The following is a 27,363-nucleotide window of genomic DNA, read 5'->3' on the forward strand; positions in this document are numbered from 1 at the left end:
TCGCACTGACGGCATTTTGAACAGTGGACGCTACATTTCTGATGTGTTACGACCCGTGGCTCTACCCTTCATTCGATCCCTGCGAAACCCTACATTTCAGCAGATTCTCCATATCTCTCACCAATTGAAAACGTCTGGTCAATGGTAGGCGAGCAATTGGTTCGTCACAATACGCCAGCCACTAACCGTGATGAACTGTGGTATCGTGTTGAAGCTGCACGGGCGGCTGTACCTGTACATGCCATCAAAGCTCTGTTTGACTCAATGCCCATGCGTATCAAGGCCGTTATTACGGCCAGAGGTGGTTGTTCTGGGTACTAATTTCTCAGGATGTATACAACCATATAGCATGAAAATGTGATCACATGTCAGTTCTAGTATAATATATTTGTCCAATGAATACTCGTTTATAATCTGCATTTCTTCTTGGTGTAGCAATTTTAATGGCCAGTAGTTCTTCTGAATTGCTGCTGTTTTTGTGATATTCGTTAGCGTATGTGAACTACTGTAGCAGCAGTTGATCTTTGCCAGTCCTCAGCTGCTTTACGCCTGTATGCTACAAACCACAGGTCCCGCAGAAGAGAGTTGTATCCGGAACAGTACCCGGAGCAGCCGCTAGCGATGGCGACAGAGATCGATTTTGCTCGCGACGTCCGGGAAGCCGGGAAGCCACAGCTCCTTACGCCATTGTTTGGATGCGTCACGCGGACGTCACTGGCAGCTTAAAGGGATGGCGGCCGTTCGCTGAATGGCAATGTCGCCGGCTGCGTCCGCCGCGGAGGATGCGTAGTCGCGTGCCTCGCCTGCTAGCCGCTCCTCCACCGCTGCTTTTTAAAGTGTATACTGTGCGCTATGCAGCTGCGGTGTCGGTCTGCTGAGAGGTTGCGATTTACTGGTAGTTTTCATGAGACTGCGACAGCATTACGCACGAGATCTCTGTAGTATACAGGGTGTTACAAAAACGTACGGCCAAACTTTCACGAAACATTCCTCCCACACAAATAAAGAAAAGATGTTATGTGGACATGTGTCCGGAAACGCTTAATTTTCATGTTAGAGCTCATTTTAGTTTCGTCATTATGTACTGTACTTCCTCGATTCACCGCCAGTTAGCCCAATTGAAGGAAGGTAATGTTGACTTCGGTGCTTGTGTCGACATGCCACTCATTACTCTACAGTACTAGCATCAAGCACATCAGTACGTAGCATCAACAGGTTAGTGTTCATCACGAACGTGGTTTTGCAGTCAGTGCTATGTTTAGAAATGCGGAATTTCATCTATGGATTAGCACGGGGCAATAGCCGTGACGCGGTACGTTTGTGTCGAGACAGATTTCCAGAACGAACGTGTCCCGACAGGAAGACGTTCGAAGCAATTGATCGGCGTATTAGGGGGCATGGAACATTCCAGCCTATGACTCGCGACTGGGGGAAGACCTAGAACGGCGAGGACACCTGCAATGGTCTAAACATTCATGGTGGTGTCTGATTGTACTATATCGTGTCTCCCTACCACTTTCGCGCAACGACGCTCTGAGCGTGTTTTTTAGGGAATTGACTTGTTTGAACCTGGGACCTGTTGCTGGTAAGGAGACGCCAGACCACACATGACATGTAGAATTCAGAAGAGTTCAGTGAGACTAGCGATGATATAACCAAGTACTAAATGATCTCAGCGTCAGCTCCACTGCACTCCCTATAAAAGAATCTTACTAACTAAATATAGTGGAAAGGGTTCAAGGCTTTCCTATTTTTAGTTAGCTGGTAAAATAACGTCGAAAAAGCAGTTAAGTTTACTATTGGAAATTTTATTCTACTCACAAAACATCGTTTATAAATTGCACTATTGATAAAAAGAAATGTTTTAATACAGGATGGTAAAAACCAACTGCGTTCAACAAAAATGTGAACGAATATTCCCTGAGTGGGTTTCCAAGTTCTACGATCGATCGAAGGATGACCTATGCCATATCACATCTATAATCTATGTTTAAATTAAGTTTCACAAAAGAAAAAACTATCAAAATGGTCTACAGTGACCCTCAATTATCTTTAATTACTAATCTAACCTGTCGTAAATTACAGTGGCTGACGTGGCTTCTCAATAACTATAAAATAGAAAAATCATCGCGTTTCAGATCTTTACTTCAAGTGGCAAATGTGAACACCATGAGTTTTAATTAACGATCAACATTAGTATTACGCAAAAAAGGGGTGTAACAGATGAGACTTCTGCAGTTCTGAGTGAAGCCTTATGCGCTCAAAAATGCGGCATCGCGTGCGGTCATTACCTTGTCGGTGTTTAGGCAGCGTCAGGGCGGCAGCGGCCCGAGCACCAGCCATCCAGCTCGCCGTCTCGGAACTAACTCTCCTAACTTCTCCTTGCTACAATTTACCGAAGTTAGTTTAAAAAACTATCTGGCTATGTTTTCATCTGACCAATCAGGGTCTCATGTTAACCTTAAGCTCCGCCTGCAAAAATTCTGTCTATCGAATGAGAAACGTTATACTTTTCGTGGTGGGGCAATGTTTTTAAAGTTTGCAACGTAACAGAGACGCTAAAAACTCTCACGCTAAAACCTGCAGCTGGTGTGGTCCTTTTAGCGTTATCCTAAGATCTATACTGTTCTTCTGGAGGGCTCTATGTTTTAACATGGGCTGGGGGGGGGGGGGGGGTCCTTGACGTACTTGAGACGCGAAAAAGTCTCACGCTAAAACTTGCGGGTGGTAGTGGCCCTTTTTGTGTTATCGTAAGATCTATACTGTTTTTCTGGAGGGCTCTAGCTTTTAACATGGGCTGGGGGGTGGTCCTTGACGTACCTGAGACGCGAAAAAGTCTCACGCTAAAAAGTGCGGGTGGTGATCCCTAGTGGTTAGCTGGCGACGTGGGTGTCCAGCCCGTCACTTATCGTAGGGCCTTCTAGCTTAACACGGTTCTGCTCTCGGCTTCTGTCCTCGTTTCTCCCCTCAGAAATGCGTCTGCCTCACGGTGGGAAGGTACGACATGCATTTAGGCATTCTTGTGTTAGTCTGTGGTATTCCATTTGCTCACTCGTTACTCGTATTACTTCGGTTAATTTAATGTCACGATTTATTCGGAGCTATGTGACAACTAGTAGATTTGCTTATTATGTCAGGGTTTTCATGGAAGGTGTTGGATTTACCTGACACCTTACAATGGACGAGGCGATTCTTCGAGCAGTTGACAATAACCCTAATGTCAGCGTCAGAGAAGTTGCTGCTGTACAAGGTAACGTTGACCACGTCACTGTATGGAGAGTGCTACGGGGGGAACCAGTTGTTTTTTCCGTACCATGTACAGCGTGTGCAGGCACTATCAGCAGCTGATTCGCCTCCACGGGTACACTTCTGCAAATGGTTCATCCAACAATGTGTCAATCCTCATTTCAGTGCAAATGTTCTCTTTACGGATGAGGCTTCATTCCAACGTGATCAAATTTTAAATTTTCACAAGCAACATGTGTAGGCTGACGAGCATCCGCACGCAATTGTGCAATCACGTCGTCAACACAGATTTTCTGTGAACGTTTGGGCAGGCATTGTTGGTGATATCTTGATTGGGCCCCATGTTCTTCCACCTAAGGTCAATGGAGCACGTTATCATGATTTCATACGGGATACTCTACCTGTGCTGCTAGAACATGTGCCTTTACAAGTACGACACAACGTGTGGTTCATACACGATGGAGCTCCTGCACATTTCAGTCGAAGTGTTCGTACGCTTCTCAACAAGAGATTCGGTGACCGATGGATTGGTAGAGGCGGACCAATTCCATGTCCTCCACGCTCTCGTGACCTCAACCCTCTTCACTTTCATTTATGGGGTCGTTTGAAAGCTCTTGTCTACGCAACCCCGGTACCAAATGTAGAGACTCTTCGTGCTCGTATTGTGGACGACTGTGATACAATACGCCATTCTCCAGGGCTGCATCAGCGCATCAAGGATTCCATGCGACGGAGGGTGGATGCATGTATCCTCGATAACGGAGGACATTTTGAACGTTTCCCGTAACAAAGTGTTTGAAGTCACACTCGTACGTTCTGTTGCTGTGTGTTTCCATTCCATGATTAATGTGATTTGAAGAGAAGTAATAAAATGAGCTCTAACATGGAAAGTAAACGTTTCCGAACACATGTCCACATAACATATTTTCTTTCTTTGTGTGTGAGGAATGTTTCCTGAAAGTGTGGCCGTACCTTTTCGTAACACTCTGTATGTTGTGTTGAAGGAGGAGGGGGGGGGGGGAGGGGAGGAGAGAATGAAGTGGTACCAGGCGGTCAGCTGGGCCTCTACCATTGGCACTGAAGTGGAATGTACACAAGTTGGACAAAAGATATGGGAACACTAAGAGAAATGCATGCAGATCCTGGCCAAACCTGCGGGTTGTGCTACTTTATTTGACCACGAGCGGTGCCTGTGGGATGTCCTCAATACGTCGCAAGTGTCAGTAGTAGTCAGAACACCGTTCTGTGGAGCTGTGAGAGCATTATGTCGTAGCTAAGTTAATTCGATCGCGCGAAAATTGTGTGTGCTCCTGTGGTGGGTGCTTCCGCAACTAACAAGGGGAGGCCACGACGTTTGGAACGCGGATTTACTGTAAACTTCGTACACTCGTAGTACTCCATGAGGACAACAAAATGTGTAACCAGTAGCGGGTACTTCTTAAGCGTTACTGAGAAAATGGCAAGATAATTTCGGTCGTCAAATATATAACTGTGCGCTGCCATTTTGACCATGAAGCGGCAGCAGCCGATTGGTGCCCCACCGGCACGGTAGCTCAGCGTATTCGGTCAGAGGGTTAGCTACCCTTTGTAATACAAAAACTGAGTTAATCCATCAACAACGAACTTAAACGGATGTCTTAGGACGTCCGCCCCGAGCAGACGCAACGAGCAAAATAGAACAAAATGAGATTAAAAAAAAGAAAAGCGTTTTAGATCAGAGCGTTAGCTTCCCTTTCCAATAAAAAAAAACTGAGCGAACGGATGAACGAACAAACTGAACGGGTGTCATCGGACGTTCGCCCTAAACAAATTCAGCGAACAATATAGAAAAAAATGTTAAAAAAAAAAGAAAGTGCCGGCCGGAGTGAGCGAGCGGTTCTAGGCGCTACAGTCTGGAACCGCGTGACCGCTACGGTCGCAGGTTCGAATCCTGTTCGGGCATGGATGTGTGTGATGTCCTTAGGTTAGTTAGGTTTAAGTTGTTCTAATTTCTAGGGGACTGATGACCCCAGAAGTTAAGTCCCATAGTGCTCAGAGCCACAAAAAAAAAAAAAAAGAGCGGTTGGCGTTCAAGCCGCTGGATCGAGTTCCGTTCGTCAGTTCTTTTTTTATTTTCAACACAGTCATCTTCTTTACTATTTATGCTACAATTGATATAATAGGAAAAATACGTGTAATCGGATGAAATTTTATTAAATTTACAATGTTATTTGGCAGTCTACTATTTTTTACTATCACAAATAATATAATATTCATAACTATCGACTAGTAAACGACCTAACGCATAAAGTGGTACTGAAAATGTATGCTTGTCCGTGTTTTCAAAACTGTTCGTATCTAATCGAAAGAGAACGAGAAATTACTTCTCGGAAGACGCTATTAAAATGAACTCGATACTGCATAACCAATTATCAGAACCGATTTTTAAGGGAATACTGCGTTATGCATGGTTTGCTTCCAAACTATCGTCTGAAAGAGAGGTTTTGGAAAATGTTAACGAGGTTTGTTTTTGCACGGAAAACGTCAGAAGACCTTGCGAATGCGGAAAAAATAGCATTGATTCAATGCAGCTGGTGCCGTTTAACTTTATGTTTTCCAGGTTTTTACGAGAAATACCATTCTGCAACTCTAATGTCGAAAGTGACGATTAATTGTACATCTTTCGAAAGCCGCCTGTGCCGGTCAAAACTTGGAGGTAACAAGTCGTTTCGGGCTGCTTCCAGACATTAGGGATTTCTCAAATCATGGGCAAGCATACATTTTCAGTATCACTTAATGCGTTTGATCGTTTATTAGTCAATTGTTATGAATATTACATTATTTGTGATAGTAAAAATTAGTAGAGTGCCAAATAACATTCTGAATTTAATAAAATTTCATATGATTACACGTATTTTCCCCACAATATCAATTGTAATATAAATAATAAAGAAAAGCACGGTATTGAAAATAAATAAAAAAACTGACGAACGGAACTCGATCCAGCGATCCATCGGCTTGAACGCCAAAAACTTTTTTTTTTTTTAAGAAACATTTTGTTCTATATTGTTAGTTGAATTTGTTTAGGGCGGACGTCCGACGACACCCGTTCAGTTTGTTCGTTCATCAGTTCGCTCAGTTCTGTTATTAGAAAGTGAAGCTAACTCTCTTTTTTTGTCTCATTTTGTTCTACATTGTTCGTTGAATTTGTTCGTGGCGGACATCCGATGACACCCGTTCAGATTGTTCGTTGTTAGGTTCACTCAGGTTTTTTATTACAGAGGGTAACTAAACCCTCTGACGGAACACGCTGAGCTACCGTGCCGGCTCACTCTTGCGGTTTTCTCAATAACGCTTGGGAAGTACGCGCTACTGCTTACACGTGTTGTTGTCCTCATGGAGTACTACGAGTGTACGAAGTTTACAGAAAATCCGCGTTCCAAACATCGTGGCCTCCCCTTGTAAGGTAGCCCAAGTTTATGGCGTTTCAAAGAGGCACCGTATACCGCATACAGCAGCGTGTCCAAAACTTTGTTCCACGGAACACTGGTTTCCCACGGAGAGTAAATAAGTGTTCCGTGAAAAACTTTCAATAACATGATGGTTTTTTTCGACATATATTTTATTTTTCAAAAAAAAAATTATTCTGATTTCTGTGTTATCAGCTAAGGTTTAGAACTGAAGTAGTCACAGACTAAAAAAATATTTTTTTTCATTTTTACAAATTTTATTAACCTTTAAAGTAAACAAGGTGTTCCGATAAAATGCCAAGACTGCCGAAGAATTTGGACAAAGGAAAAGTATGAGAACCCCTGGCACACAAGGAAATCGGAAAAACAACATCTACTAAGTCACAACTCAACCTCTGACATGAACGCCTGTCGATCCAATGTGAACGTGGGAAGGTGGCTGGTCGAACATTTAACAAAGAAATTATGGCAGACAGCCGTGAATATTGAGAAGTTATTTTATTTTGTTGTCGCTACCTGTTTCCGAAATTCGGTATGCCATCTTCGGACCCCGTACACATACACCTTTCAAAAATTATAGTTGGTGGCATACTGGGGCCATCTGTTTCTGGAAGTTGTGAATTCTCAAGTGCTTTCTTCGAAGACTCGACTGCAACTCAAGTCTTCGAAGGAAGCACTTGAGAATTCACAACATCCAGAAACGGATGGCCCCAGTATGCCTGTATCCATAATTTTTGAGAGGTGAATATGGAGCCTGAAGATGGCATACTGAACTGCCGAAACTGGCAGCGAAACGAAAATAAAAAACTTCTCAACTTTCACGACTGTTTAGCGAATTTCTTTGTTAAATATCCGACATGAAAAGCCCATTTGGGACTTTGTGCGTGTATAAGTGTTTTTAATGTTTTAACGTTCATTTACTGCAGTGGAGACGGCCACACAGTAACCGAAATATAGATACGCACTGCGCATTCCAGACAAAGGTGATGGCGCAACCAACTTCTAGCTCCTCCGTTCCGGATTTCAGCATTTCTATTTATGATACACCCTTGGAACAAGTGGACCGTTTCCTCTACCTAGGAAGCATACTGTCATCTAACTGCTCATCTGGAAAAGATGTGGAGAATAGATTACGTGCTACCCATGTAGAATTTGGACGTCTTACAAAGCGTGTCTTCCTGAATAAAGATCTGACACTGTACACCAAACTGATGGTGTACAAAGCTGTAGTCATTTCCACCCTGCTATATAGTTGCGAAACCTTGACGTTATATTGCTGTGATCTGAAGAAACTAACTAGAACATTTTAACCAACAGAAGCTAAGATATATCATGAACCTGAAATGGCATGACTTCATATCCAACACGGCTGTTCTTGAGAAAGCAAAACTGTATAGCATGGAAGCTCTTATCATTGGGCATAAACTCAGATGGGTCGGACATGACCAGCGGATGAAAAATGACAGACTTCCACGCCAAATGCTGTACAGCGAAGTGAGCACAGGTAAAAGGCCACGAGGTGCCCCTCTCAAACGTTATAAGGATCAGTACAAGAAAAATCTGAAAAACTTGAACATCCATCCGAGTAACTGGTCCATAATGGCAGAAGATCGAAGTCGCTGGCGCTCAGTTACCTCAAATGCTCTTCAAAAGTTTGAGCTGGAACGTCGAAGAATGGAGAATGACAAACGCTGGAGACGTAAACTCCTCCAGGCTCAGCCACTTCCTCCACCTTTCATCAGCTGTAATGTCTGTGGCCGCCTGTTCCAAGCTAGGATTGGATTGCTAAGCCATCAACGGCACTTCCACGCCTGAACCGTGACAAAGGAAATCTCAGGAGAGAAATGAAAACTCGGGTACGAGCATCACGCATCGATAACTGCGACGACGACGACGACGTCTTGAAAACTGTGACCATTCGTGCCGGCCTTCCACGTATACGTTCAGTATATTAGGTATGGGTCCCACACGCTTCAGCAGTATTCTTTGAAAGTCCTTCTTAGACTGCGTTTTCCCACTACACTGCCAATAAAAAGTCTGCCACCTACCTCACCTGCGACTGAGCCTGTGTGATTGTCATGGATACTGTAGTCATAGGATACTATGCCTGTTGTTCATTTTATGGAGAACGTAATTTTATATTTATATTGAATTAAAGCAAGTGATCCATCTTCCCACCACTTTCAAAATATAGGATGTTTCAAAAATGACCGGTATATTTGAAACGCCAATACAAACTAAACGAGCAGTGATAGAAATACACCGTTTGTTGCAATATGATTGGGACAACAGTACATTTTCAGGCAGACAAACTTTCGAAATTACAGTAGTTACAATTGTCAACAACAGATGGCGCTGCGGTCTGGGAAACTCTATAGTACGATATTTTCCACATATCCACCATGCGTAGCAATACTATGGCGTAGTCTCTGAATGAAATTTCCCGAAACGTTTGACAACGTGTCTGGCGGAATGGCTTCACATGCAGATGAGATGTACTGCTTCAGCTGTTCAATTGTTTCTGGATTCTGACGGTACACCTGGTCTTTCAAGTGTCCCCACAGAAAGAAGTCACAGGGGTTCATGTATGGCGAATAGGGAGGCCAATCCACGCCGCCTCCTGTATGTTTCGGATAGCCCAAAGCAATCACACGACCATCGAAATATTCATTCAGGAAATTAAAGACGTCGGCCGTGCGATGTGGCCGGGCACCATCTTGCATAAACCACGAGGTGTTCGCAGTGTCGTCTAAGGCAGTTTGTACCGCCACAAATTCACGAAGAATGTCCAGATAGCGTGATGCAGTAATCGTTTAGGATCTGAAAAATGGGCCAATGATTCCTTTGGAAGAAATGGCGGCCCAGACCAGTACTTTTTGAGGATGCAGGGACGATGGGACTGCAACATGGGGCTTTTCGGTTTCCCATATGCGCCAGTTCTGTTTATTGACGAAGCCGTCCAGGTAAAAATAACCTCGTCAGTAAACCAAATGCTGCCCACATGCATATCGCCGTCATTAATCCTGTGTACTATATCGTTAGCGAATGTCTCTCGTGCAGCAATGGTAGCGGCGCTTAGGGGTTGCCGCGTTTGAATTTTGTATGGATAGAGGTGTAAACTCTGGCGCATGAGACGATACGTGGACGTTGGCGCTATTTGGACCGCAGCTGCAACACGGCGAACGGAAACCCGAGGCCGCTGTTGGATCACCTGCTGCACTAGCTGCGTGTTGCGATCTGTGGTTGCCGTACGCTGCCGCCCTACCTTTCCAGGACGTTCATCCGTCACGTTCCCAGTCCGTTGAAATTTTTCAAACAGATCCTTTATTGTATCGCTTTTCGGTCCTTTGGTTACATTAAACCCCCATTGAAAACTTCGTCTTGTTGCAACAACACTGTGTTCTAGGCGGTGGAATTCCAACACCAGAAAAATCCTCTGTTCTAAGGAATAAACCATGTTGTCCACAGCACACTTGCACGTTGTGAACAGCACACGCTTATAGCAGAAAGACGACGTACAAAATGGCGCACCCACAGACTGCTTTGTGTTCTATATCTTTCACATCACTTGCAGCGCCATCTGTTGTTGAAAATTGTAACTACTGTAATTTCGGAAGTTTGTCCGCCTGAAAATGTACTGTTGTCCCAAGCAAATTGCAACAAACGATGTATTTCTATCGCTGCTCGTTTAGTTTTTATTGCCGTTTCAAATATACGGGTCATTTTTGAAACACCCTGTAGATGCAGAAATGTTCAATCTGATCTTTATAAAATTACAATCAGTTTATCCTGAACATGAACCAGGACGTTTATTTCAATAGTCTCGACTACCACGTGCTGCTCTTTCTAGTATTATGAGCATGCCTTGAACACTGCCGTCTTCCTACATGACTTTAGCCATGTTGGCAAATTGGCTCACATACGTCTCTGGTTTGACGAACGCCTGAGTGTGAAATACATTTTAAATGATTTTCCTAAATTCATTCAAATATACTTGACATTGACATCGGCATTTACAACAATCTGAGCTGTATTTATGTCGTATTCAGAGGCGGCAGCATTATAGGTTTTCTCTGTAGTGCAGTCGTGCTAGGTAAACTGAAACAATGGAAGGTGAAGCGTACACCGAAATAGTCGATTCTGGCCGCCTTTCGTTACAATTTCAAAATATTTTTCGGATATTTTTGCGAAAAGCTCCAGCTCCAACATTAACGAGCGTTGTATTACTGTACTCGTCTTCTCAAGAGTGTTCGAAGGCCCCCAAAAAGTATGTCGTTAATTTTAAAAATAAACCATACTTGCTTGAGTATCTCGATTTAAACAGGAGTATTAAACACACAAAAATATATTATTCCGAAGTCCACACCAAATGCTGTCATAGCGCGATTATAACATCAAAGGAGGACATAATAACCGGCCCGCCGACCGTGGTGGCCGAGCGGTTCTAGGCGCTACAGTCTGGAACCGCGCGACCGCTACGATCGCATGCTCGAATCCTGCTTCGGGCATGGATGTGTGTGATGTCCTTAGGTTAGTTATGTTTAAGTAGTTCTAAGTTCTAGGGGACTAATGACCTCAGAAGTTAAGTCCCATAGTGCTTAGAGCCAATAACCGGCCAGTGTGGCCGAGCGGTTCTAGGCGCTTCAGTCCAGAACCGCGCTGCTGCTACTGTCGCAGGCTCTATTCCTCCCTCGGGCATGGATGTGTGTGAAGTCGATACGTAATTAGGTTTAAGAAGCTCTCAGTCTAGGGGACTGATGACCTCAGATATTAAGTCTCATAGTGCTTTAGAGCCATTTGAACCATTTTTTCAGGGCACAATATTTTTCAGCTACTTACTAGCAGTTCTCGGAGGTACGCATAACAGAATAGTTTGTCTACTGGTGCTTCAATAACCCAAGCTTTCGGTCTAACAGCTATATTCAGATTTGTGGTGTTTTATAAAAATCATCCACAGTTCTGTACAGTAATTAAATAAGATGATAGGTATGATAAAGCACGGGCCTAGATTGTCTTTACGAATGTCACCTGATATTTCTACGTTAAGACCTTTCAAGAGACGAGTTCGACGAATAGTGGTCTGTAAAGAATACTTCTGTATAGTCTCTCTCAGAATATTGCGTCCTATTTGCAAAGTACCTATGTGCTTTGCTTGCGAAATCAAGCGCTGGAAGCACTTCACCGTCTCTGCTGCCGTTCCGCCACTTTATGGAACAAAGCGTAGACAACTGCTATTGTACTAACGTCGGCGAGTTGTGAGCGGCGATAGGAGTTGAGTGCCATTAATTACTGGAAGGTAATTTCTGCTCTTGTGCCTCTTTTCTACTTCTAGCCGCGAGCGTGAAGTTCTCCGAAACGGTCCGTTCCCTTTCCCTAAAACGAGAAAAAAGGAGGGTCCTTGGGTTGGCTTAATTAGGCGGCTGAAGTGCGGGCCGAACGTCGGCTTGAATGGGGCCAGTAATTAGAACAGCGTCGCTATTAATTACCGCGACCACCAGATCGCAGCACGAGCGGAGGCCGCGCGGGTTCGCGGCGCCTGGACGGAATTTTTGGCGGCCTACCGTGTTTCCTGTGAGTGCGACACACACACACACACACACACACACACACACACACACACACACACACACACACACCAAGTTTAAATGGCACTCTCTTCTTTCTAGCGAAATAGAAGTTCCTCATATGAAGAAATATACCTACGAAGAGAAGTTTTCTACTTGTCATAGAGATGGCTCTGATGCCAATGAAATTTCGTTCTCGTTGTTCTCGTTATGTTGGTACAGTGTACATTGAGCAGAAACGCAGGTCAAATGTCGACCTACGTAGTAGTGTCGTTTATATGGCTTTTTAAAGTGACCATGCTGTGTCTGTTTCGTTCACGTAGATAAATTTGGATTTGTTATGTCGTTCAATTCCTTGCTTCCGACCTATCATCGCCAATGATAGTTGACCTACGTTAGGTGAAGGTTTATAAAGAATTACTCCTTCATTTTCAATTATAAAAAATATGTAGCTGTATCCTAACCTGTCGCAATTCTCTTCGATTTTATTTTACTTTATTTTTTAGTCATCAATCTTCTGGCTGGTTTGATGCGGCCCACCACGAATTCCTCTTCTGTGCCAACCTGTTCATCTCAGAGTAGCACTTGCAATCTACATCCTCAGTTATTTGCTGGATGTATTACAATCTCTGTCTTCCTCTACGGTTTTTACCCTCTACAGCTCCCTCTAGTACCATGGAAGACTTTCCTGGTGTCCTAACAGGTTTCCTATGATCCTGTTCCTTCCTCCACGATTCTGCGCAGAACATACTCATTTCAGACTTACCAGTCCACCTAATTTTCAACATTCGTCTGCAGCAACATTTCTCAAATGCATCGATTCTCTTTTCCGGTTTTCCCACAGTCCATGTTTCACTACCATACAATATCTCAGAAATTTCTTCCTCAGATTAAGGCCTATAGTTGATATTAGTAGACTTCTCTTGGCCAGGACTGCCCTTTTTGCCAGTGTTAGTCTGCTTTTGATGTCCTCTTAGCTCCGTCCGTCGTTGGTTATTTTGCCGACTAGGCAAAATTCTGATGTTGCGTTTCTAACTGTTCTCATTTCTTCTACTACTCATTACTTCTGTATTTCTTCTATTTACTCTCAGTCCATATACTGTACTCATTAGATTGTTCATTTCATTCAGCAGATCATATAACTGTTCTTCACTTTCACTCAGGATAGCAATGTCATTAGCGAATCGTATCATTGTTATCCTTGCATCTTGAATTTCAGTCCCACTCCTGAATCTTTCTTTTATTTCCATCATTGCTTCTTCAATGTACAGAAGGAACAGTAGGGGCCCTGTCTTACAGTCTTTTTAATCCCAGCACTTAGTTCTTGGTCGTCCAGTCTTATTATTCCCTCTTGGTTCTTGGAGTTAAGCTTCGGCCGGCCGTTGTGGCCGAGCGGTTCTAGGCGCTTCAGTCTGTAACCGCGCGACCGCTATGGTCGCAGGTTCGAATCCTGCCTCGGACGTGGATATGTGTGATGTCCATAGGTTAGTTAGGTTTAATTGGTTCTAAGTCTAGGAGACTGATGATCTCAGATGTTAAGTCCCATAGTGCTTAGAGCCATTTGAACCATTTTGAATCTCAGCGCCTCACTTGTATTCTGGTCAAGTGACCTTGTTGGTGGGTAGTGCTGCTTGAGTTTAATCATTTCCGCAAACGGCAGTTTTTTTTTTTTTTTTTTTTTTTTTTTTTTTTTAGTTGGTTGTTCACTGTGCAGGAATCGGCTTTCAAAAATGGTTCAAATGGCTCTGAGCAATATGGGACTTAGCTTCTGAGGTCATCAGTCCCCTATAACTTAGAACTACTTAAGCCTAACTAAGCTAAAGACACCACACACATCCATGCCCGAGGCAGGATTCGAACCTGCGACCGTAGCGTCTAGAACCGCTCGGCCACTCCGGCGGGCAATCTGCTTTCCTGTGTAGTGTCGACCTGAACTCTGTTGAATCTGATTTAAGCGCTTTCAGAAAAGAAAATTTATAGGAAAAGTTAGCCCCAAAGGGATTAGGGCCACCCAGACTAGATCCGTTGTCAGAGAAAGTGATGAAATCAAATAAGATTGTCTACAAGCGGACATTTAGCGAAGAAGTGTATAATAAGCGTATGTAGTTTTGTGAGTGCAACGTAAGAATGTCGCATCTTCAGCCCGGAAGTTAATTCGTTAACTAATGCATGTATTAGGGATCTCGTACATTTGTCCGACAAAATAAAAAAGAACGAAAATTCCCACTTACACAAAAACGCGAAACAGAGAGTAGTGAAAGCTTAAACATTATTTCATTCTTGTCATAAACTGTACTTGATTATGCACAAAAAACAAAATTGCAGGAAGACTAATCTTTCTTTTTTCAGCAAGTTATGTGTATTATTGATAAGCATAACTGCTATATAGCAGATGCTATTATCTTCGCACTCTTATATTTACCCGAATTTAAAAATCTGCGAAAACTCAGGATGTGTACTTACGAGCTGCCACTGCTCTTCGCACTCCACTTTGTTACGTCTAAACGGCACGTCCTTCGTTAGAGGCAAATATGAAATGCAGAAGAATTACCGCGACCTAGCGACTTGGTACTGCTCAAATCATAACCTTTTTATTTATCTTTTGCAGTATGAGTATAATGTGCTCAGAACTGTTAAGCAATTGAGGAGGTGCAACGCTCGAAATTAGCGGTATTGCTCAATTAAGCGACATTTTAAAATAACAGCCTGATGGAAGCGATGTCGTTCTTTCAATAACAGTTTCACATTACAGCTTTCGGCACGCTGTTGCATGTGTCTAGGGGACATGTGTTGCTGATGATGGATGCCTTTCGCTACTGCATCCGGTTACAAGCCATAAACTGCAAGGGCAAGAAGAGCGAGGTCGCAGAGCAGCGCCGGCAGGAGGCAGCTAAGGAATGGGTTGCGCGGGCCCCAGAGGCGTCCCAACACAGGGCGCTTAATGCTCGCCTATATGAATTGCAAATCCCGCTCATTCACCTCGGCGCAGCGCGCTGCGAAACTCACCTCGCGGCCTTGGGGTGATTACGCCGGCCATAACCTGAGCCGGGTCCGCCATTTGCACAGCTCTAAGCGCTTTGTCTGCGTAATTGACGCTGATGGCTCCCGGTAAGGGATCCCCGAGCTTCGCCGCGAAAATCCGAGGAACGCGATACACTGCTCTCCATAAATTAAGGAAAATCGTGAAAACCGCAACATTTAGGAGCACGTGTGCTGCACAAACCACCGCATACGTGCCAGTGACCCTGGAACCCGTTTGCATCCTTCTGTATGTCGGAGAGAATTGCGTGTTTCAGAGTAGGACGGCAGTTAGTACTGTGACGGAGAGAGAGAGGGAGATCCAGGAATATTAATGGCGTCGAGTTGTCGCCTACTGAACTGTGGGTGGATGAATAGTAAGAGGGGAGGGGGAAGCGCTGGTGCCAAGGGTGGCTCATCACTCAGACGTTGGTGTGGCCTTGCTTCTTCTACATGAATAATTGGTTTGAAAGGAATGGAAAGCAACAGGCTGGGAAAGAAATAGGAAATAAATAATGACTTCCGCACTGGGTATTACGGCAGTGCAACGGCGAGAGCTGAAACTATGAACCTTCTTTCTGCTGATAATGATATTTTTTAAATATATATAAATTGGACTCCCGGATATTTTTAAAAATATCAACAGTCTTAATTGGAAGAAGGAGGAGACGGACAGAGGCAGGAGGGCGAAGAGATTAGGATGTGCTCACAATTCCCACACATATTAGAAATATCTAATTACCCTTTTCTTTCATTTCCATTTAGACTGAGCCACAATAAAGAATGGCTGGGAACAGCTAGTACTTAAGAAAAAAGCTCTTTACGGTGCACCAACGTTCAAACGTCATCACAGATACGTGTAGCCAAAAACTTTACAAAATGATTATTTCTTTCAATTTCAAGAAAATGTTGGAGGGATCGTTAAAGTCTCTTAATTTGTATGATTTCTAAATCCACTGTGTGATATAAATACCATCAATAAAACAGCTGTGTCTCTTGTCAAGTCAGTATATTAATGACATATAGCTAAACGACCCCAAGTTTCCATCCACTATTATGACTCACGCCAAAATGACATCACAAATATTCCTGTAAATATGATTTAGTGTGCGTATGGAGCACAATATTGTGCCACTTTTGGACATAAAGTTTCTTTACACTTTCAGAGTTCCCGTAGGAAACAATTCGTTTTGGTTTATATTTGCCATGTTATTGGCATGCAACATCAGGGAGCACATTACCTCATGTCAATGGAGATTATTTCACATTCACTCGTAAATTCTTTAAGGACTAAACAGGTTTAGGCTCCATTCAGGAAACAACCCCCAGGCTGTGGCTAAGCCATGTCTCCGCAGTATCCTTTCTTTCAGGAGTGCTAGTCCTGCAAGGTTCGCAGGAGAGCTTCTGTAGAGTTTGGAAGGTAGGAGACGATGTACTGGCGGAAATAAGACTGTGAGGACGGGGCGTGAGCCATGCTTGGGTAGCTCAGTTGGTAGAGCACTTGCCCGCGAAAGGCAAAGGTCTCGAGTTCGAGACTCGGTCCGGCACACAGTTTTAATCTGCCAGGAAGTTTCAGGTTTAGAATGTTTAGTCATTTTCTCCTACTAATATGTGCCCCACGTGAATGTTGACTCAACTATCGGCCAAGAAGTATCAGTGGCCTAATATGAATGAATAAAAATTCGAAATCTGTTTAGTCACTAAAAAGTTTACCTGGGCATTGAATTAAAATAAATTTCATTGTTAATCCACAACTGCCCCTGCATCACGTGGTGTGCCTCTTCCTCAAAAGGAACTTCTTTTCGTCTATTGATTTTTTGCGTACGTCAAACATATGGAAACTTCTCGGAGAAAGACGTGGTATGGTGGACTTGGAAGACATTCTATCCTTAGGTTTGGCTTTGTGACAAATGTCGCACAAGCCTTACCGGACTGAGCATTATGCTGCAACAGAACACCTGCAGACAGCAGCCTACTCCTTCTAGATCGGATTTTTCAGAGATTTAAGTGTGAAGCACTTTGGGAGGTTGTGGCGAAGCTGAGTAGCAAGGGGAGATGTACCACGTCACGCTACAGCCAATAGCGTCAATCTACCGCGTCTGCCTCTAGAGGATAAAGGTTGCGCATCGAATATTTAACGTTGATTTTCGTGTTTGTGTTGGCGTGATGAGGCTATTGTAACATTTATTACAGAGAACACACATTTGACGTAGCAAATATTACATTAACAAGCGATAGAACAAATTTCAGAGAGAGAGAGAGAGAGAGAGAGAGAGAGAGAGAGAGAGAGAGAGTGAGTGTCAAAACCAGAAGCAAGTGTCCCCATGTGAAACACACCTCAGCGTTGCCATTTTATAGGAAAGAGTTTCCTGGAGTAAGTGGAGTGAAACAGAAACAGAGAGCACATTGATGACACCCCAACGTATTCTCTTCACAACGCGCATCGCCTACGTGTCTCCTTACTTGCACATTACTCTAGTGCTAGCGCTCTTTCGTAGCGTCTGGTGGTCTAAGACGACACAATTCGTCGCATAAGATCAACGGTATAAACTCCCCTGCCGACACCAACCTAGAACCTTTCTTGGTTTACAATGAGTGCCCACCATTATACTGTAGCTTTTCCGTTACTGGTTGGCAGCAACGATCCCAGGTTTCGTCCATGGTGACAATTATTGCAATGAATTGTTCAATGTGCCGCATAACGTGCACGTACACACACACACACACACACACACACACACACACACACACACACACACACACACACACACACCAATATGTTTGCTGGTGCACCTATACTGCTGAGATATTGTGAAACTGGAATATATCCTACAGGAAGTTCAAATGGCTCTGAGCACTATTGGACTTAACATCTGAGGTCATCAGTCCCCTAGAACTTAGAACTACTTAAACCTAACTAACCTAAGGACATCACACACATCCATGCCCGAGGCAGGATTCGAACCTGCGACCGTAGCAGTCACGCGGTTCCGGACTGAGCACCATAACCGCGAGACCACCGCGGCCGGCTACAGGAAGTGGGGCGCTCAATAGTGAGCAGTGTTCGTAGTTATTTCAGTATTATCTGGTATCACTTGGCGGCTTTCCATCACGATCTACTGAATCGACTGGTGTAAGATTAAAATCTCCTTCAATGACGATAATATGATTGACAAACACTTATTATTAGCGAGCTGAAGTTTTCTCAAAAGTTCTCGATTATATTTTAGAGTGAGTCTGATGGTTGATAGAATGACCGGTATAAGTTTATGCCTATCCTTGATTTTATGCCTTGCCCAAATGATATCGCTTTCATCTCGGTGAACTGGGGAATCTTGTCTTCTCTGACGAATACACCAGTTCCAATTCCCATTAGCCTATCTTTCCGCAATACGCAGAAATTTTCTCCGGAAGCCTCACTGACGTCAATTTAGAGTTTTAAATCACTTTCTTTATATTATGTAATTTCCACTGTTTTTTTTAGGAGGGAACTCTGGGACTTTATTGCGAATGGTTCGGCAATTGATCACTTAGATTTTAATAACCTCGTTTGCATGTGGAATGGAGCATTTATTTGTCTCCTAATTACGACTTCAGGATCAGCTATCATTAGGTGGACTTCAATGAGAGCTGTCTGCCATCACTAACAGAATCACTCATGGCTTTTTGTGCTATATTTCAAGGCAACCACATTCAGGTTGAAGTTATTTACCAGAGTGACGCATCGATGTTTTGTAACACTTAATTCAAAAAATTTTAACAAGTCGAACGTAAGTTTTTCGTGAGTAACTGTGTTTTGTGTTTTAGTCATGCTGTGTCTTTTTTTATTCTGGTTTTTATCTCGTGTGGTACACAACCGTGAGTTATTTTTGTGATATTTTGGCTTGATTTATGAGAGTTAATATAGTAGAATCACAATTGTAATTAGAAAACAGCTCAGTGCGGTACGGTATTGATCGTTAAATTAATTTTTTGTGTTTTTGCATTATAATTATGTAGACAAATAATGCGTTTCCGTCTCTTCTATCACAATGAACAAACCACGTATAAACTTGAGGTAGTTCGTTGAACTGAACTAATACAAAACGTTCTCGGATTGTCACCAGGATGGAATCACTATGGCAGACATGGTGCAACGCCTGAACACGTTTCTGGGAGGCTTTCTCCATGACGGCGTCACTTCGCCCCGGAGAATGTCGAGATACTCCTGAAAGCATCACAACTTCTCATGTCAGCTGTCTTGTCTGCTGTTAGAGACCGTTGTGACTGTAGATAATATGAGGTTACATTACAGTAAGTCTCAGAAAGTTCACTATCTAACGGTCCATTGTGTTCGTCTAATCGTTGTTTGCAAGGAATTCGTCACTGCCGCCTCTTCTTTACGTAGGATTAACGCCGCAGTGGTGCGGGGTCCGCTTCTTGTCTGTGCTTTAGTGTTACTTTGCTTCTGTTGCTTGATTTTACCTAGTGCTCAGCCTAATGTTTAAGAGAACGTCATAGAGGCCATTTCTCTGTAAATCGTGCAACTTTTGTTCTGTGAGAATACGTTGGGGCGTCATCAATGTTCTCTCTGTTTCTGTTCCACTCCGCTTACTCCAGGAAACTCATTCTTGTAAAATGGGAACGCTGAGGTGTGTTTCACATGGGGACACTTGCTTCTGTTATATTGTTATATATTTTTGTTGCGTTTATGAGCCGGAAAGAAAGTGAAAAGTGGTGTGACGCTATTGCCTGGGAGAGGATTCGGGTCAGCCGCCTAATAGGAAAGTCTTTTCTTCCTCTAAACGCAATGATCCCTTTCCGCGCGTTTGTGAGAGGTGTGTGTTATGTTTACCTCTTAGGTACAGGAAAATAATTCACGTACGTATAGTTCGGTTTCTTTAAAGTCAGTACCGCCATTGGACTGTTTTTTATTTGCAGTGTTACATTTACACTATCATGATTTCGGCTTCAAAGTGCCATTATCAAGTGTTTTAATGTTATACAGTGCCTAAGATGGCATACTGTCGTATTTAATGTTATACAGTGCCTAAGATAGCATACTGTCGTATTTAAAATACACGACAGTATGCCATCCTAGGCACGGTATAACATTAAAACACTTGATCGTGGCACTTTAAAGCCGAAATCATGTGCGTGTAAATGTAACACTGCAAATAAAGAACAGTCTATTGGCGGTACTGACTTTAAAGAAATATATTATGACTGTGGCCTCAAATTATGAAAAAATTATTAAGTATAGTTTGGTGCTGAATGATAACAAGAGATAGGAATGTGAAAAATCGACCAGTTAAAATCGGTATTTTAGTTCTGAATAACTGGAAACTTTCTGCGTTTGCTTGATCTCAGTTATAAAAAGACATTTTTCCTTTCTTACTGATAACACTATCTAAACAGATGTATCAATTATCTGTGGAAGCAGTAGTACTAAAGTGTTTGGTTTTAGAAACAATTTTTTTAAAAAAATGGTTGGTAGGGCATTCTGTGGCTTCTGAAAGATTGATATCGTCTTCGAGAGATATTGCTTCTGATGAATAGAAGTCTACTTACTGATCACACGTTATAGAACGAGTATGCCTGTTTATGAACTGATCGGACAATAAATGTTCGTCATTGGATTAATTCATTATTGAAATTTTAAGTATTGTCGTGTAACTGTTCTGGTAATTCTATATTTTGCGCACTATGTAAATTGTTCATTTGAATATTTGGAAGAGAATTTTTGGCTTTGTCAACAACCAATCAATTGTATTCAAAATCCCGTTAAAAGTCCGCAGCTCGTGGTCGTGCGGTAGCGTTCTCGCTTCCCGCGCCCGGGTTCCTGGGTTCGATTCCCGGCGGGGTCAGAGCTTTTCTCTGCCTCGTGATGACTGGGTGTTGTGTGATGTCCTTAGGTTAGTTAGTTTTAAGTAGTTCTACGTTCTAGGGGACTGATGACCATAGATGTTAAGTCCCATAGTGCTCAGAGCCATTTGAACCATCCCGTTAAAAAGTAAAGATATCTGTTTGACTAAAAAACCTGCTTTTCCATTCGAAATAGTTAAAGGAAAAAAACGTTAGAAGTTTTACGCAAAAGTCTATTGATTGACATTTCTGTGAAACAAGAGAAAGAAAGTTATGGCATGAGTAATAAATTAAAAACCTAACAATTAATTCATAGTTGCCTACATGTCGGTGCTTACATACCCAGAACTCAGTCGTGCTGGATTGCATATCCGCTACAGCAATACCCGTAAATGGGTGTGCTACAGCTGATGGTACTCCCTAAACGCAATTGCGAATTCATTTGATGTATCTCTAAAATTGGCAGCCAAGAGATATGGCCATATATGCCCCACATTTTGACACTTGTAAACTCACTGATCAAAACCTATAGACGAACTACTGGTAATTATATATGTAAGACCTGGTGGTCCAGCAATAAATCACTTGCAAACCGAGAGATCGTGCGCTCGAATCTCGATCAGACCACGGATTCGTTTTAACCTAGCCTTCGTCTCTCAACGGTATGAGTAGTCGCCAGAAATAGCACCTTTTTCCGATTTCCACATTAAACTGCAGGTCCTCTTTCTCGGTTGGCTAACTGGGATAGGATAGGGACACGTAAGTTGCCCAAGTGGCGTCCAATAGACACACTTGCACCTGGCCAATGAACCACACGAAACTATTATTATTGTTATTATTATTATTATTATTAATAATAATAATAATAATAATAATAATAATGTACAGAGCTTTTTACAGCCATCCCTCGCAGTCGGCGACGGCACCTCTCCATCGGTACATGAGGTCTGCTTAGTCTCTGTGTAGCCGTGTGAACCGTGATTTATTTTCAAAGAATATTCTTAAGAATTTATTTTATTTACTAGCCATTCATGAAGAACATTAAAAAATGTAATCACACTATGGAAGGAGTTGCCAGGGAGTAACTGATGAAATCATAACCAAATTCCTTTTAACAAATGGGAATTTTATTCACTTTAATAGTGCCTAAAAGCATTTTTCAAAAGAAACAGATTTAAAATTATAATCAGAAAGCATCCTCTAAATATCAAAGTTACAATTTATTCAGAGGTATAAAGAAACAAGTTCTGACTGTATGAGCTTTCGGGCAGAGAACCTTGCCGCTCCCTTTTGACACGGCCGAAGTTACGACCGCTCACAACAGCCTCTGAAATACCACACTGGTGCAAATTTGCAACACACCAGATTACTTTAAACTAAAAGTTGTAACAATTTACACAAGCACACAAACTGTGCACCCCCGTAGGAGGGATGGAAATGGTACAAAACACTAACAATTAAAATATTAACCTTGCCAGTGAAGGTGCAACTTGATTTTAACTTCTAAGAAAAGTCTTAGGGTGAAAGGGTGGCAACTTTGTATACTAAAATGATCATTTATATAAAAGCCCATGAAACGCAATCTTACATAAAATTCTACAAGGTTGTCCGAACAATGGTCAAGATGCTCTACAGCACACAGATACCACCTCTCAAGATCATAGGCAATAATATCAAAGTTTCCAAAGATCAAAACATATTTCAGGTATTAGGCCGTTACACTCCTAGCAATAAATTCGTTAACACACCAAATCCGACAAACATGGCAGAGGCAGCTACTAACGTACGGTAGATTGATAGGGAGATTACTGAACAACCCGAACAACAGGTTGCTCTAACCCGCCCCTACTCCACAAGGGAAAAACGGACCACCCAATTTATAAACAACCACCTTCCCGCAGGTGGGAAAACGGAGAAGAATGGTGGGACGACCCCAAAACAAAACGGCTGGTGACCTCACCAAGAAAACAAGTAGAATTTAACAAGAGTAAATCAAACAACGTATTACCAATCACTTAACTTCTAATAAACTGCGATTTCTCGAGAAGACCTGGCGCAGGACCCCCAAATCGCTCTCCCGAACCGTCAGCTGCCAGCCGCTTCAACGGACGCAGGAAGGCGCGCCGATTTCCCGTCTCACGGCGTCGCAGCTCGCACCGGCCAGACTGATGTCGATGGTTGACTCCTGTTACTCTCGTGTCGACCGCGAAGCCACTACCCCTCGCTATACGCAGCGGCCCCCTGGACTCCCGTGGCGACCACATATGCGCCGACGCTCAAGAGGGACAAGTCATCTTGAGTCTGTGCGCGACCGACCAATCGATCAACCCAACCGCCAATGACCATTGCCTGAGCAAACTCGAGCAGACTGGCGGCCTAACGCGCAGACTCAGATGCAGGAACTAAGCCCCGACTGGGCGACCACTCGCTGAGTTCTCTTACTGCCTAACAAATGCGGGCGAGAGACAGACTAGCGAGCTGGGGACGAGAGACTGAGCCAGAGCTCATAGCGCCCCTTAAATGCACGTGAACAGGCAACCTTTCCCCTTTCCCACCAGAGGGAGACACCAAAGCTGCGACTGCCATAGCGGCGTCACCGCCAGAAACGGAGGGCGACTGCTCCACACTATGTGCTGCGGCGCGCTCTTCAAAACCGCAATTTTTACCACGGCTCACCGTGATTCTTTCTTCGCGTTTCCACTACACCATCACGTCACCAACATTCAACGTGGACAGCTTCTGAACGACTGAAATGCCCCTGATGGATTTGTTGGAGACTAGTCCATGTTCAAAGTCACTGAGCTCTCCTGATGGACCCAATCTGCTGTAATTGCTTCTTTACTGACAACACGATAGTCCCCACCTTTCTTTTATACTGGTGGGTCCACCTCTCGTGACATCTAGTGGTCAGTTCCACATTACGTAGGAGTGTCCGGATACTAATGATCGCATAGTGTATGTATATTAACGGCTGTAAGAAAAACTGAACGTCCCTCGTATCTATATACCGGGTGATCAAAAAGTCAGTATAAATCTGAAAACTTAATAAACCACGGAATAATGTAGATAAAGAGGCAAAAATTGACACACATGTTTGGAATGACATGGGGTTTTATTAGAACAAAAAAAAAACAATGTTCACAAAATGTCCGACAGATGGCGCTGGACAGCAAAAACGTCAGTGACTGCGCATGACAATCGTGTATAAAAGGAGCTGTAATGAGAGAGAGAATCAGATGCGCCAGCAGTCGCAGCATGTTGACGTTACCTGAAAAAGCGCTTTTAGTGAAGCTGTATTATCAGAATGCGGAATGCGCTATTTCAGCGTTACGATCCTATCGCCATAGGAAGGGGATTCGAACGGGTAAAGGTCCGTTGACAAATACAGCTGTGGCGAGTTTGATTTCGAACTTCGAAGCCACGGGTTGTTTAGACGATAGACCCCATAGTGGCCGACCGAGCACAAGGCGTAATGCTGCTGAGACAGTTCAGGAAGAAATGGAGACTGCAGAGTGTAGCGGGTTCGTCTATGCACGGGGAAGTCAGCGCTCGTGCAGTCGCACGTCGCACCGGCATTCCATACACTACTGTTTCGTTGGCACTTACGCGTACCCTATCTGTACAAAATCCATCGGCATTGTCAACTGTTACCTGGCGATTTAGTGAAGCGGAGGGCATTTGCGGTGTGGGCAGTTCAAAAGATGGCGGAAGATGACGATTGGTTGAATAACGTGTTGTGGACCGACGAAGCTCATTTCACGCTCCGAGGGCCTCTCAACGCCCACAACTGCATTATTTGGGCTAGCGAAATTCCTAGACTCCATTGCACGACGAGAAAGTTATGGTATGGCTTGGAGTTACCACATGTACCGTTATCGGGCCTTTTTTCTTCGAGGAAATGCGCGATACTGGTTTTGTGACGGGTATGAGGTACACCGATATGTTACAGAATCGCATTATCCCCAGCCTGATAAACACCGGCTCGAACGTACGGCCGGCTGCGGTGGTCTAGCGGTTCTAGGAGCTCAGTCTGGAACCGCGTGACTGCTGCGGTCGCAGGTTCGAATCCTGCCTCAGGCATGATATCCTTAGGTTAGTTAGGTTTAAGTAGTTCTAAGTTCTAGGGGACTGATGACCTCAGATCTTAAGTCCCATAGTGCTCAGAGCCATTTTTTTCGAAGCTGACTTTTTTAACAACACAGTCAACAAATTGTCCTCGCTCAGTCTGGAACCGCGTGACTGCTGCGGTCGCAGGTTCGAATCCTACCTCGGGCATGGATGTGTGTGATGTCCTTAGGTTAGTTAGGTTTAAGTAGTTCTGAGTTCTAGTGGACTGATGACCACAGATGTTAAGTCCCATAGTGCTCAGAGCCATTTGGACCATTTGGAACGTACAATGTTTATGCAAGATGGCGCTAGACGGGTGAAAGATCTCTTGCGCGCGTCGTTTGGTGATGATCGTGTGCTCAGCCGCCACTTTCGTCACGCTTGGTCTCCCAGGTCCTCAGACCTTAGTCCGTGCGATTATTCGCTTTGGGGTTACCTGAAGTCGCAAGTGTATCGTGATCGACCGACATCTCTTGGGATGCTGAAAGACAACATCCGACGCCATTGCCTCACCTTAACTCCGGACATGCTTTACAGTGCTATTCACAACATTATTCCTCGACTATAGCTGTTGTTGAGGAGTGATGGTGGACATATTGAGCGTTTCCTGGAAAGAAGATCATCTTTGCTTTGTCTTACTTTGTTATGCTAATTATTAAAGAACTGATACTCACTGAAAAAACTAGAATGTGAATACACGTTTCAGAAAAATTATTTGGTTATTAAGATAGTCATCATTCTTTCTTTAATAACTAGGTAATTCTCTAAAAATTTAATAGCTTTTGTCACATCTGGTAAAAAACTGACAGCTGGGTATGTCTGTGTTGGAAAATAGATCATTAGAAAGCCGATTCACTCATCAAGTTCTTTACATTCTGATCCTAGTGATGGAATAATAAACTTATGCCACCGGGAGTTCTATCTATCACTTGAGTCATGTCCCGCAGTTACACAGGGTCAGCCATCGTTAATCGGATTTGGCATGTTAATGTTGAAGAGGTGGCCGGATGCCCTTCCTGCCGCCACCCCGTACCCTCCAGGATGGAATGAGTGTACGTGTCTCACTTGACCTCTTGGTCACAAACAATCCAGAGCTGATAGAGAGCATCATGACTGATGCATGAATTAGTGATCACAAGGTCGTTGTAGCTAGGTTCAATACCGTTTCTTCCAAATCCACCAGAAACAAACGCAAAATAATTTTATTTAAAAAAGCGGATAGTGTCACTAGAAGCCTTCCTAAGAGACGAACTCCATTCCTTCCAAACTGACTATGCAAATGTAAACTAGATGTGGCTCAAATTCAAAGATACAGTAGCAACAGCAATTGAGAGATTCATACCTCATAAATTGGTAAGAGATGGAACTGATACCCCATGGTACACTAAACAGGTCCGAACGCTGTTGCAGAGGCAACGGAAAAAGCATGCGGTGTTCAGAAGGACGTGAAATCTCGAAGATTGGCTAAAATTTACAGACGCGCGAAATTTGGCACGGACTTCAATGCGAGATGCCCTTAATATGTTCCACAACGAAACATTGTCTCGAAATTTGGTAGAAAATCCGAAGAAATTCTGGTCGTATGTAAAGTACACAAGCGGCAAGACGCAGTCAATACCTTCCCTGCGCAGTGCCGATGGTATTGGTACCGACGACTGTGCCGCTAAAGCGGATTTATTGAACGCAGTTTTCCGAAATTGCTTCAGCAGGGAAGACGAATGGAAAAAAAATGCTTATTATTGGTATTCTGGTAAGATGAAGCGCCATCTGTCGGCCAGTTTTTGAACACTCTCTCTCTCTCTCTCTCTCTCTCTCTCTCTCTCTCTCTCTCTCTCTCTCTTTTTTTTCTTTTTTTTTTTTTTTTTGTTCTAGTAAAACCCCATGTCATTTTGTGTCAATTTCTACCTCTCTATCTACATTATTTTGCCGAGCTAGGTGGCGCAGTGGTTACCACACTGGACTCGCATTCGCGAGGACGAAGGTTCAATCCCGTCTCCGGCCATCATGATTTAGGCTTTCCGTGATTTCCCTAAATCGTTTCAGGCAAATGCCGGGATGGTTCCTTTGGCCGATTTCCTTCCCAATCCTTCCCTAACCCGAGCTTGCGCTCCGTCTCTAATGACCTTGTTGTCGAC

General features: G+C 43.5%; 1 protein-coding gene across 3 annotated transcripts in view; it reads left to right on the forward strand.

Annotated features, from left to right (window-relative positions):
• LOC126268149 (alpha-1,6-mannosyl-glycoprotein 2-beta-N-acetylglucosaminyltransferase) overlaps window positions 1-27,363 on the forward strand; it is a 429,035-nt gene that overhangs the window by 266,770 nt on the left and 134,902 nt on the right. For 2 of the 3 annotated variants that reach the window (XM_049973686.1, XM_049973688.1), the window contains exon 2: window positions 19,384-19,570. The exons of the other annotated variant lie outside the window; for it this stretch is intronic. In XM_049973686.1, coding sequence (XP_049829643.1) covers window positions 19,555-19,570 — 16 coding nt within the window. In that variant the 5' untranslated portion in view covers window positions 19,384-19,554. The remainder of the gene's footprint in view (window positions 1-19,383; window positions 19,571-27,363) is intronic. 3 annotated transcript variants of the gene reach the window in all.

The sequence above is a fragment of the Schistocerca gregaria genome, chromosome 4, assembly GCF_023897955.1.
Source record: "Schistocerca gregaria isolate iqSchGreg1 chromosome 4, iqSchGreg1.2, whole genome shotgun sequence".
Classification (NCBI taxonomy): domain Eukaryota; kingdom Metazoa; phylum Arthropoda; class Insecta; order Orthoptera; family Acrididae; genus Schistocerca; species Schistocerca gregaria.